At 37.0% G+C, this 13,519-nt stretch overlaps 1 protein-coding gene across 1 annotated transcript; it reads right to left on the bottom strand.

Moving 5' to 3' along the window:
• Nucleotides 1–6,859: 6,859 nt before the first annotated feature.
• LOC137642755 (platelet binding protein GspB-like) lies at nucleotides 6,860–10,149 on the bottom strand. The gene is made up of 2 exons (XM_068375601.1): nucleotides 10,112–10,149; nucleotides 6,860–9,222 (listed from the first exon to the last, which is right to left on the bottom strand). The coding sequence occupies exons 1-2, from the start codon at nucleotides 10,130–10,132 to the stop codon at nucleotides 7,252–7,254; spliced, it is 1,992 nt and encodes a 663-aa protein (XP_068231702.1). The 5' UTR covers nucleotides 10,133–10,149; the 3' UTR covers nucleotides 6,860–7,251.
• Nucleotides 10,150–13,519: the final 3,370 nt, after the last annotated feature.

Raw genomic sequence — 13,519 nt, 5'->3', positions numbered from 1 at the left:
TTTACTTTAGCCTTTTATACCTGTCCTGGTCGCGTTTGTTCGTTTGTCTGTTCGTTCACTTGGCATTGAAGATGACCATCGTAAGCAAGTTCTCTTGCGATCCTGGAATGAGATCAGGGAGGGGATGGGTCCTCAGGGTGGGGGGGGGGGGGGGTTAGGTCGTTAAGTCGAGTTATTCAAGGAGTTACCCAATTACTCTTTGTTTCAGTTCTTCTAGCTGTAATATATGTATATATAAGTATGTTTATTTAATTAGTGTTTGCATATATGTGATTGAGAAAAGAGATCTTAGCTTCTACCAATGGTCCCTAGATGGAATCACTTTCCACATGAGAGAATTAATTACACTATATTTACTTTATCTTGTAATGTGGTTCTGTACCGAGACCCAAATATTATCCCGACCATTTCATTATCCAAAACACAAAATGGCTGAACATTTCAGTAATCTTATTTTTGAAAAATATAGGTGCGTTTAGCAGTCTCTCTCTCTCTCTCTCTCTCTCTCTCTCTCTCTCTCTCTCTCTCTCTCTCTCTCTCTCTCTCTCTCTCTCTCTCCAGTTTTGAAATTATTTATAAGTATTTCTGGAAAAAGATGTCTTAAGGTCAATAAAATGTGATAGTGAATTTTAAAGAGCATCTTGGATAGTTCAAATTCGGTTGGGTGTTTTAAATTTAACAGAAGAAACTAAACAGGGTAATTGAAAGGGAAGTCTCTTGCAAATTAAGGAAATTGAAAGTCATAAAAAGTGCTATAAGATATATGGGCTAGTCTTGAATTCTTCCCTGCAGTAGCAAAATATGTTCAAAAAAGAAAAAAGTTCTTTCCTGACAAATACCTGACTCAATAAAGAAAGCTCAGACGATTGCATAGATAGCATATCAGTCCCTTATCGAAGATTATCAAGTTATATTTGTGATTATAAACATAATAATATCCAAGTGATTAATTAGAACTGAAGAGTCTAAGAAGAGCGAGACTAACAGCTCAACCTTCCAACATTGAACAAAAATTTCTTGTGAATATATGAATGTATGAGAACAGCCTGAGAAATAATTAACATGTTGCTTAGTATCTCACAGGAATGTTCCTTGTGTTCTTTGAAAACAATATTCAAAACCAGTCTCAGCTCCATAAACATGATGTTAAAATTACACGAAAACAAATTGACAGATTTTGACGAAATTTCCACCACATATAAATCTTAGACCAGGGGCGACTCCTTTAACATTTGGTGTTCCCGATCCTGATATTAGATCCTGATTTTAATTTTTTTTTTTTGTGTTAACGTAAAAAATCTCACATTGCTCTTGTTGAGTTATTTTTTTGTGAATGAAGATAGATAGCAGAATTTCGTTGGCTGTACCTGATTATTACATTTATATTGAATTATTCTCTGTGAAGTCGATTCACACGTACTTTTCAAATAGAACTTATCGCGAACGAAGCTTGTGATTTTGCATAGGTTGGTATCTTTGGGATCCGAGTTTCGTAACTGGAGCTTTTTCAATGGTATTGGTATAGTTGAATCAAAGAATTAGCACATCCAAGTGTCTGGCTTAACTTTTTAATGTTTCCTTAACACCAACGCCTCCATAACACAGGAAGATTCCCTATACTCCTTTGAGGCAATTTAACCACTTAGATCGTATATCGCTGAAGGCTACATGGTAATGGGGTAGCATTTTGGTAATATCAAGGGAGCAGGTTACAAGCAACAATTGTTGGTTTAAAGGTCGCTCATGAATGGCAAAAGCAAGGCACAGAGACAATGCCCTAGAGACTGACCATATATGCAGTACATATTATCAGTGCCCAAGGCCCGCTTCTCCCAAGCTAGATTCTGGGAGTGCCAGGATATGACAATAGGCTCCCTCAAACCGCACATCCTTAGCTCACAAGGGTGTTAAGGATGCAGACACTATAGGAATCTAGCAAACTTGAGCCGGTCTCAAACCACAGTCCAGTAGATCAGCAGGAGGGGCGCTTCCAGTAGGTTAGCACAACTCTTGGTTTAGCAAGAGCGAATTTCATGTGTATGCCATTGCTGTTTCTGTTTTGGAAAAGGGGTAATCAATAAGCCCAATGGAATCGCACGTTTGTAATTATCCAGTAGTCTTCAAGATTACACATTGCCATTGCCGTAAGGAACTCTGCACTCTTCCATAGATTTTCAATCCAGAATAGATAGAAAAGAACACTGGGTTCTTGATGTAACTTTAAGCTGTTTTAGTAAAAATAAAATTTTACTGCTTCAGTGAACAGGTAGATAATTACATGCTTTTAGTAACTAAAGCAGTATTTGCAACACAAAGATAATTATGTTTTAAATTGTAAATGACATTTCATTCTTAAGTAACCTTTCATCAGATAGCTTATGTGTAGATTCTTATGGCTAAGACTTAGAGTACTTGGACTTTGTAACGTGTTTACTAAAGTGTGTTTATTTCACGGTTCTTAATCTTTGAATATCTGAATTTCTCAGAATCCATTTTAGTGTTCAAAAATATAAATAGATTTAGGCTTATATAGAATTGGGTTACTTTCTCCAAGTAGGAAAACTGCAAAAAAGTCTCCTTTTTGTAAATGTTGTGACTTGTAACAGCCCCAAGCGAGTATGAGTACCTTTGGTTCCATTCAGTATTGTCTTCTTAATTTACAGAAGATAGTTCAAGAAATGTCAATATGCATCAAAGGAAGCTAAGAAATTATATTCCATCTCAAAATATAGCTCTTAATATTACCATTGGTTGGTTGTAGAGCTTGCCGTATTATGTTCTAACGTTCTTGAAGTCAATAGTGTGTGAATTTGTGGCATTAAACTAATGATGATATCGAAAAGGGCACTTATATAATAGTTCCTCAATGGTTGCGTGTGTCAGGCAAAAGACATCATAGCATCAGTAATGGTTTGAAAAGACTGATTTCTCAGCTGGATAGGATCAAAATGAACATCGGCTGAGGCCTTTAAATGTTGTGACTTGACTTTTTACTCTCAATAGCTTAGTTCTTTCCAGTTTGGACATAGACCACAACTCCATAGGCATGTTAGTTAAACTTATGCATGATGCATACCCAGATTCTTTGTTAAGACATTCCAGTTCCATGCTAGAATTGGATTATCTGTGTACATATTGTAACTGTGACTCCCATCAGTTGAATGGTGTACTATCCAGGGAGTATTTCAACCCAGCTTCAGTGTGATGACTGTAGAACCAATGTATCTGTCCTTGAGATTTCATCTTCTAAGAAGATGGTACAACCTCTAAGGCTTTCTAGCCTTTAGATCAACAATAACCTTGATATAGTGCAGCAGGTTATACAAACTCTTACTTTTTGGTGAATTATATGATGTGGTTGTTCTGTAATTTACCACAACAGATCATTTAAGTTTAGACCCGTCATCCCAACTCGATGCCTATTTTGAGATGAGATGACACATGCAAGTTATTCAGAGCCAAGAACCCTGTCAACTTGTAAGTAATACCATAAAAATCTCTCATGTTGTTATAATTTGCCCAATTAATAAAATTAATAAAAACATGTTAAGTTAAATTAGTTATTAGCAGTTCGGATTCATTAGAAAATCTAATCAGGACAAAAATCGGTTTGAATTTTGGACAAGATACCTTGCAAATTGTTTGGAGATTCTCCAAATGCAGTACAAACTAGAGGGGCACTCAGTAGAGCGCAGACCTCCGCCGTGGCAGCTCATTTCTCGACCTTTCGCTGGAAGTTAACATTGACCTTGACCTTTGACCTTAACATGTATTGATTGGGGTGGATTTTCATGCACTCAAATATGAACCAAGTTTGAAGTGTCTCTGACAAAGATGTCCAAACTTATGGCTGATTATGTGAATTGGACATTTTGCTTGAGTGTGACCTTGACCTTTGACCTTGACCTTCCTAAATTTAACAATTTCTATATTTACATGATAGATAATCCATATAGGTTTTATTGCTGTAAGATTAAAATTATGACCAGGAAGCTGTCCAAAAACAAATGGACAAACACACGAAAAGGGAGTTAAAACCTAACCTACATCCAACTTCGTTGGCTGAGGTAATAAAATCTGAAAGGTATTTAAATCAACATACTTAAATTCTTCGAGTTGATGATTTTAGTTTGTTTACTTAATTCTTTGTTTGTTTCCTCATTCTGAAGTTGTTAGAAGAACATAAGGATTTCTATGGACTATTGGAGTTAACGTTCAACTCAAACATATAATTAATATTGTGATTTTACTGAGGCACTTTACGAATAAGCTGATTATTATTATTATTATTATTATTATTATTATTATTATTATTATTATTATTATTATTATTATAGTTGTGATGCTGACCGAAGTTGCAATGGTAATTATGGAAGCAAAATGCATCAAACTCAAAACCACAATTGGGAAGGTTTTTGCATTGAAGATGATATAGTAGAAAAAAAGAATTAATATCCAATAGAGCCAGTAACCTATGAAAGGATTCACCTTGATGGTGTCTAAGTGTTATAGTTGAAGTTTAGTTTGTAAGTCTAGGAATCTCTCAACAAGAAAAGTTCGAGAAGGTGAACAGGAAAGTAGGAATAGACAACTTGGACGGGATTTAAAGTAAGAGGTTGAGAGCAGTACAGCTATGGCCAATAGAACTAGAGCTCGGAAGAACTTTAGGAGCTGTCTGCTTCGTGGGTGAAAAGTGCTCATGGAGTAGAACTCTTTGCTTTCCTTGAAGAGCCATCCTGTGTTCAATGGAAGCAATTTCATTGACTACTTTCTAATGAACCACTTAAGAAGTCTTGCTCTTCTTTTGTCAGCTTGTGTTCAGGTGTCTGGTCTGATCCAAGAAAACTCTTTAAAACTGTTTGTCTAATTGTTTTGTAACTATAAGGAAAACACTGACTGTGTGTTGATTTAAACAACAGATTTACGTATTATCCAGCTAGTGTTTGAATGCCTTGAGAAATGATGATGTAAAAGGGTGTGGAGACATTAAATTCTGTTCTTATGGACGTAATATTCTGTCCCATGACACCCTAAGTTTATCTTCTTGTGTATAGGACCGTGGTGAGAGAGGCCAACCCGGGCTAGAAGACAGCAAACTAATCGTTGAGTTTGACTCGTAGACTATTAGTCTAATCTATCTATATATATATATATATATATATATATATATATATATATATATATATATATATATATATATATAATATATATATATATTATTATTATTACATTATTATTATTATATTATTATTATTATCACTTGCCAAGCTACAACCTTAGTTGGAAAAGCAGGATGCTATAAACCCAGGGGCCCCAACAAGGAAAATAGTCTAGTGAGGAAAGGAAACAAGGAAAAATAAAAATTTTTTAAGAACAGTAACAACATTAAAGTAAATATTTCCTATATAAACTATAAAAACTTTCACAAAACAAGAGGAAGAGAAATGAAATAGAATAGTTTGCCCGAGTGTACCCTCAAGCAAGAGAACTCTAACCCAAGACAGTGGAGGCCATGGTACAGAGGCTATGGCACTACCCAAGACTAGAGAATTATGGTTTGATTTTGGAGTGTCCTTCTCCTAGAAGAGCTGCTTATCATATCTAAAGGTAAGGACCCTTTATTTCAAAATTGCAAATAATAATATATAGAATGGTTTTAACTCCCTTTCATTTCATCTTTGCGCCATACTTATTTTCTTACAAATAAATTTCAAGGTTTTTTTTTTTTTCTCAAAACGAGACAAGAAACGTTGGAGCCTTGAGGGGCTTTAAAATGCCATAAGATAAGTTTGGTTATCATTTTAGTCTCCTAGTTGTGTTGTACTTACAGTTGTATATAGAATTTAGTTTTATTTTTGTTTATAATTTTTCATTGATAACTTATCACTTTGTGCCTTCACTTCTGAAAGTCTCCAAGATCTGATATCCTTTCCGTTTACATATAGCATTGGAAGGATGTGAGACAGCCTTCAATGGAGGATGGCGGATCAGAAAAGGATTTTCCCTTCTCTTTTCTCTTATTCTTGACTGATTTGACGAAGGAAACCTGAATCCTCTTAGGAAAAAAGGGAAATATAAGAGAGGAATCTTGTCCTCGATCCCCTGGTCAATCCTTACATAATGGGAGACTAACTCCATCCAGATACATTACTGGTTCATCTAATGGAGCAGAGAATGTCTGAATCTTGCAATGTTGCCATGAGCCATCTCTTTCAAAACTTTATGGATAAAATTTTCTAGTCTAATTTTTCAATAATATTTATTATAAAGTCTGTTGCAATAGAGACAGTTTTCTTATGCTTTGAAAGATTAATTATCTTATAACTTTTAATCTTAGAGTCAAGTTGTTGATGTCAATGCAATGATTTCTTCTAGACTTCATGACAGAAGTATCAAACACACATCTACTGGAGCAGAATTTGTTTGACTTGAAATTCTCCCTTTTCAATGTAGCTTTTAAGCCATTTCTTTCATAACTTTAGGGGAAAGTTAGCTTTTTTTTCATAACATATTGTTAACATATTGCCATAGAGACGGATTTCTTATACTCTGAAGGGTTCAATTATCTTAAAACTTTTAATCTTAGTGTCAAGTTGGTGATGACGCATGACTTATTCTAGACAGAAGTAACAAAAACGTCTTGAACAGGAATTTATAGAAGATTATGGACTCTTTAGTCCATTGTTATGAGAATAAGGTTTTAACTTGTAGAATGTTAAATGTAAACAATTGTGAAAATATAATTAACCTTCAGATTAGGGAAGAGCAGAATCATAGTTGTATTGAATATATTGATGAAATAAAATTCGTATTAAGGTTTTCCTTTTATTCTCGTTTATATAAAACATAAATGGAACATCTTTACAAGGCACAGAGGAAACGACTGTGTAAACGAACACATTTTATTTGAAGAAAAAAATAGTTCATGATTTTTATTTTTTTTTTTTTTGTTAGTTGCTTTTTTTATGAACATTTTTTTTTTCACTTTGCTTGTCGCTGGATTACATTCCGTAAGGAATTGTGATAACTATGTACAACACTGCTGAGAGGAAGCTCTCAAGACGTGCATAGTCCTTAAGGGGTCCAAAGTCATTGATAAAGTTATGGCAAGAATGTAGAAGAAGACATTTGATTTTGAATTTGATTTAGAACCAAATTTAAAATGATATCAAAGAGAAAATTTATGTAATGAGTAAAGTTTAAAGATAGTTAGAAATAAGAACAATATTACTGAATAGAAATATTTCAACATTAGCGACGAAGTGCAGTGAAGACGTAGCCATATTTATCCCTGTTCACGGCGTCGTACTGATGAAGGAGAACGTCGCCAACCACGCGACTTGAGTGACCTGCTGACAGCGATGATCTCTGTGGTGAAGATGGGCTTGCAGGTCTAGCTGGTGAGGTTGCAGCAGGGGATGGCGCTGAATATGGAGAAACAGCAGCTGCTGTAGCTGCAGTCCTAGAAGGGGAAGCAGCAGAAGTTTGTGCAGCACTAGCAGGACTGGGTGAAGGGTATCCTTCTGGCAGGAAACCAGTTTCTCGACCAGCTACAAACTTAACTGTATGTTCATTTCCTTCTTCATCCAAGTAAGTGTATGAACCAACTATATTTCCTTCAGCATCAGCTTCTTCATTTCGAGAGTAACTGTCAGAAGCAAAAGAGAAGGAATATGAAGCATCAGCGGGAGCTGCTGATGCATCACTGGTACCACTTGCCTTCAAAAGAGGGACTGCTCCACTAGCAGTACTAAGTCCTGCAAGGGCATTGGCCTCAGCTTCAGAAAGAACTGGCAGGATTCGTCCGGTAGGAATTCCACTCTCAGCTCCAGGAACAGGAGGTCCAACAGGGAGAGAGTCTCCTTCTGCTATGTATCCAGTTTCGGAACCAGCTATGTAGTCGATTTTCCTGTTGATTCCATCATCAGCCACAAATGAATAGTGTCCAGTAACAGAATTGTGAGCATCAGCAGATTCTGAGCGAGAACTGCTGTCGGTTTCATAAGAAAAACTGTAGCTTCCATCATCTGCAGCAGAACTTCTTACCTGGGCTACCTGTGCAGGAGCCAAAGCACTTATTGATGTTGGAGCCTGTGCTGGTGAAAGAGAACTAGGAGCTGAATATGCTGTTACACTGGTGACAGGTTTTTTTCCATCAACTCCAGTTACAGAAGTAGCATCAGGAGCTACTGGAAGATGATCTCCAGTAGCAATAAAGCCAGTGTCCGATCCTGCTACGTAATTGACGGTAAGTCTGTGACCCTCAGGTGGTACAAAGCTATAAGAGCCCTGAACATTGAGGTCAGCATCAGCACTTTCAGATCGGGCACTATCTCCTGCGTCATAACTGAAGGAATAAGAGGCGTCTGTTGATCCAGTGGTTGTTGACTTAGTACTAGCAACAGTTTTGAATGCTGGAGATTGTGCAGCTGAGGAGGTGGATGATGCTGAAGGTGCTGAATGTATTTGAGGAGCAGAATAGGATGTAGAGGATGTGGCTGCAGCCAGGGCATTAGCTTCGTCTTCTGTAAGAATGGGAAGAATCCTTCCAGTAGGAATTCCACTCTCAGCTCCAGGGACGGCAGGCCCAATAGGAAGTGAATCTCCTTCAGCAATATAACCAGTGTCCGATCCTGCAATGTAATTGATAGCACGATTTACTCCATCATCCGCAACAAAAGAGTACTGTCCTGTTACCGAGTTACGAGAATCGGCAGATTCTGAGCGGGAGCTGCTAGAGGTATCATATCCGAAGCTATAACTTCCATCGCCTCCAGCAGAACTTCTAATTTCTGCAAATTCTAGTGGAACAACAGCTGCTGGAGCAGCAGCAGGTGATGGAGATGGAGCACTGTATGGAATAACAGGACTACCAGATACTGCAGTAGATGCTCCTCTCACTTTTGCTCCGAAATCACTGTCAGGTCCCACAGGCAGGTGTCCTCCGCGAGGGAGGAATCCTCGTTCGTCAGCTGTATATTCAAGCTTAATATCAGCTCCTGTAGCGTCTTTGTAACCGAATGCTCCAGAGACTTCTCCAGGAGCCTGTGCCATTGACTGTTCATAAAGGCCGTCTCCTGAATCGTAGCCATATTTGAAAGTGCCGTCAGAGTGTAGTACATAATACTGGGAGCGAGATCCCAATCCCACAGTGGGGATTTTGTACTCGGCATCTGGCTGTGGAAAACTCAGGGTGCTAACCACCGCCAAGGACAACACCACCTGCAGGAAAGGAAAAGCATCACTTTGTTAGAGCCAATGATTATTAACCTTCAATATAAGCATATATTTTGTCATGAAGAATTCAGTGCATCCTATTGGTGAACACGTTGCACATAGCACACTATTTTATAAGAAATGGGATTAAGAATACGGATATCCTCACACAGTGAGAGGTATATGTATGTATGATTATGTGCATGAGATGTGTGTGTCTCTAAAAGTCTCTCTTCGAGGCAGAATTTTGTAGCAGAGGCAAACTAGGAGGTATATCAACGAGGACAATAAAGAAGGAAGTGAATTCTCTTGGTTGGGTTTGTTTTTCAAGTAAGGTTTAATTTGCTGCTTCACGAATTGATAATTTGAATGATAGTTTACAAACTCTTGGAAAACAATATCCATTAGGTAAATGATTATTTGTAAGATTATTTTTGTATGCCTAATTGTTAATTACAAGTATGAAAACAATTTAGGGAAAAAATGAAATAAATATTGAGGTGAAGAAGACTGAATAAGTTTAAAAACGAGTAAAAAGTAAACCAAATATATTTTATCATAAGTAATATTGTTTGTCAGTGACTATTATCCCTTTGGCACTTCAGTATGTTTAGATGTTTCATTTTTAAGATATTTATTCATTTTTTGATAAGGTATTAACTTTATATCAAGCATACTCCAATTGGCATCAATGATATTATGATGACAGATAATTATCAATCAGTTATTCATTCCAAAGAACGCTTGTATAACTTGTATAACTTGGCGATTATTAATCACTTCCTTTTCGGAAATATTGTCTTAATCACGTTATGTTTGAGAGAGAGAGAGAGAGAGAGAGAGAGAGAGAGAGAGAGAGAGAGAGAGAGAGAGAGAGAGAGAGAGATCTACTTACTAAGCTAATCCACGTCGCCATGTCTGTGGCGGATCTGGGCCGAGATGTAAGTGTACCGAGATCTGATTTACTTTAGCCTTTTATACCTGTCCTGGTCGCGTTTATTCGTTCGTTTGTCCGTGTGTTCGTTCGCTTGGCATTGAAGATGACCATCGTCAGCAAGTTCTCTTGCAATTCTGGAATGAGATCAGGGAGGGGGCTGGTCCTGGGGAGGTCGCTCAGTCAATTAGTGTTTGTTTGTTTGTTGGTATGTGTGTGATTCAGAAGGAAAATGATATCTTAGCTCTTCTACTAATGGTGTCAAGAAGGAATTACTTTATGAATGAGAAAAATAGATCGACATTATATTTACTTTATCCTGTAATATATTTTACCGAGACCCAAATATTAATGAACCCTGACCAATTCATTATAAAATAAAAAAAAATCCGGTCCCATTGGTCTATTCCAACTTTCCTGTTCTACTTCTCATACTTTTCTTGTTGAGATATTCCCAGACTTACAGAGTAAAATTCAAGTGTAATACTTGGACACTATTAAGCTGATTCCTTTCTTATTGTAGTGACCTTTCTGGGACTTTTTCTTTTTTGTTCTGTGTCAACTTTTACTCAAAAGACCGGGTTTGTTAGGGTCCAGATTTTGTTACTTTTGGCTTCCATAGGTACAATGGCTGCTTAGATCATCACCATTACTATGTTAATGATGATAATAATAATAATAATAATAATAATAATAATATAATAATAATTAGTATGATAATGATAAAAAGAAGGGACTCGCTATCCCCACTCCTATTCGTAGTTGCTATGATTCCCATGACAAGAGTTCTGGAAAAGGCTGAAGTTGGGTACCAACTGAAAAAAAGGAGGCGGCAGAATAAACCAATTGGTGTTAATGGATGACAGCAAGCTGTTCAGGAAGGATGCTAAGAAAATATAAATTCCAATCCAGAGGTTTTTAGATGGTAAGAATGGTATCAGGAGACACCAGGATGAAGTTTGGAATAGAAAAGTTGGCTTTAGTTAGCTTAGAGGAAGAAAAAGTCACAAGGACAGAAAGGATAAACCTACCTGATGGAAATGTAATCAAGGATGTAGATTAAGCAGGGTATAAATATCTTGGGGTAATAGAAGGAGCAATGCAACACCAAGAGATGAAGGATAAGATTACAAGAGAATACATACATAGAGTCAAAGCTATAATGAAGTTAAATCTTATCTCTGGAAAGATGGTAAAGGCTATAAACAGCTGGGCAGTGCCAGTAATCAGGTACAGTTCTGGAATAGTGAAGTTAAATAAGTCAGAGCTATGCAGCTCGTATAGAAAAACCAGAAAGGTGATGAACCTGTACTAAGTATTGCACCCACGAGCGAATATTGACAGGCTGTATAAACCATGCAGTGAAGGATGAAAAGGACTTATCAGTATAGAACATTTTGTCAACATCGAAAGTAGAGCACTGGGACTGTACCTTATGACCACTGAAGATGAATGGCTGAATAGTGCATGGAAAGAAAACTTGATAAAGGAGGATGAAAATCCAGAGGTGTATAAGGAGAGAACTGGAAAGAGAGATGCATGGACAATTCCTGAGGCAAACTGGAGTATTGGCCAGTAAGGAAACATGGCAGTGGCTACAGAGAGGAGAACTTAGGAAGGAAACTGAAGTGATGATGGTTACAGCCTTAAGAACAAGATATATTGAACGAGCAATAGACAGAACTAACACTTCGTCAAAGGGCAGGAAATGTATGGCAAAGGGAGAAACCATAAACTCTTCATTGGAGCCTCTGTAGAAAATATGAAATACAATGCAGCAACAAATCTTACGAACATCAACCACAACCTGCGTTAGAAAAACGATCAGGCTAAACTTCTCTGGGACAACAGTATAAGGACGTACAGGGTGATACAAACACATCGGCCAGACGTCACTCTGGTCGACAGGACAACGAAAAAGGCATCATTCATAGATGTTGCAGTACCATGGCACCCAAGATAAGTGGAGATAAAAAATAATAAAGTACCAGGACTTACAAATTGAATTGAGAAGGCTACATACTAATGCAGGTAGAGGTGGTACCAATAATCATAAAAGCATTAGGGACCATGCCCAAGTCATTGAAAAGGATATAGCCCCAGGACTTGTGCAGAAGAGCGTGCTACTTGAAATGGCACACGTAGTAAGGAAAGTGACAGATTCTTAAGGAAGGTCAAGGTAACCTGGAACCTGACACTATAAACCACGTCTCTGTAGACTGGGATTCACAAAAAATAATAATGCTCACGAAAATGCCTCATGAAAATCACAAAAATAGTTATATGCTTGAGTTGAACATTAACTATAATAAGCCTTGGAAATGTCTGAATTTTCTTAACAACTGCAGTATGAAAATAAGTAATGATAACACATAACCACTCCATTTGTAATGTATTTGAAAATTTACAAACTAACTGTAATGCACCTCGTCCCAAGTTTAAACCCAATCTTGTGGTGGTAAGATTACTGACAAAATTGAATTTTTAAGGATAGTAATCAAACTTTGTTTTTATACTTGATATATCAATTGGAAAATTGTGATGACATTGACCGTTGATATGGTATTAGTTATAAGTGGACAAGTTTCGTGGCCATAAGGAATAACCATTTGAAAAACTTAATGTGCCACAACATTTCAAAATCACATCATATGATTTGCCAAAAAGGAAGAGTATATAGATCCTGATTCACCATAGTAATAATAAGGTTATTGTTGATCTAAAACCAAGTAGGCCTTGGAGATTAGATTATCTTAAAGCCTAAATCCTTAGGACAGATACATATGTTCTACAGTCATAAAAAAGAAGCAGGGTTGAAATATTATCTGGAAAATACATCATTCAACTGATGGGGGTCACAGTTACAATATGTCCACAGATAATTCAATTCTGGAATGGAATTGGAAGATCTCATCACATGAGCCAAAATTCCTGGGTATATATACTCATGTCTAAATTCCTTTGTCCGTGGAGTGGTGTGTATGGCCAAACGGAGAAAGCATAAGCTATTGAGAGTAAAAAGTCAATTCACAACACTTGAGGCCTCAGCTAAGTTCCTTTTGATTCTATCCAACTGAAAAATCAAAGGGTTTTCAATCCATTACTACTTCTATGATGCCTTTTGTCTGACACACAACAATCGAGGAACTATTATATAACTAGCCCTTTTTACATCATTAGTTTTAATGCCACAAATCCATACACCATAGACTTCAAGAACGTTTGAACATAATACGACAAGCTCTACAATCTAGCAATGGTGATATTACCAACTACATTTAAGAGTTGGGAAGGTATTCCTTAGTTCCCTTTGATGTCGCTCTACTGAAACCAAAAGTCACTGTCTTGATAAATTACCAGTTTCACATT

Source organism: Palaemon carinicauda, chromosome 1, assembly GCF_036898095.1.
Source record: "Palaemon carinicauda isolate YSFRI2023 chromosome 1, ASM3689809v2, whole genome shotgun sequence".
NCBI classification, from domain to species: domain Eukaryota; kingdom Metazoa; phylum Arthropoda; class Malacostraca; order Decapoda; family Palaemonidae; genus Palaemon; species Palaemon carinicauda.
Note: the sequence above shows the minus strand (reverse complement) of the source record. Positions and strands in the feature narration are given on the sequence as shown.

Coding starts and splice junctions, on each gene's coding strand:
- LOC137642755 (XM_068375601.1), bottom strand. CDS start 10,132: ATGGCGACGTGGATTAGCTTA. Junction 9,223..10,111: donor TGGCGACGTGGATTAGCTTA/GTAAGTAGATCT, acceptor CCTTTCCTGCAG/GTGGTGTTGTCCTTGGCGGT.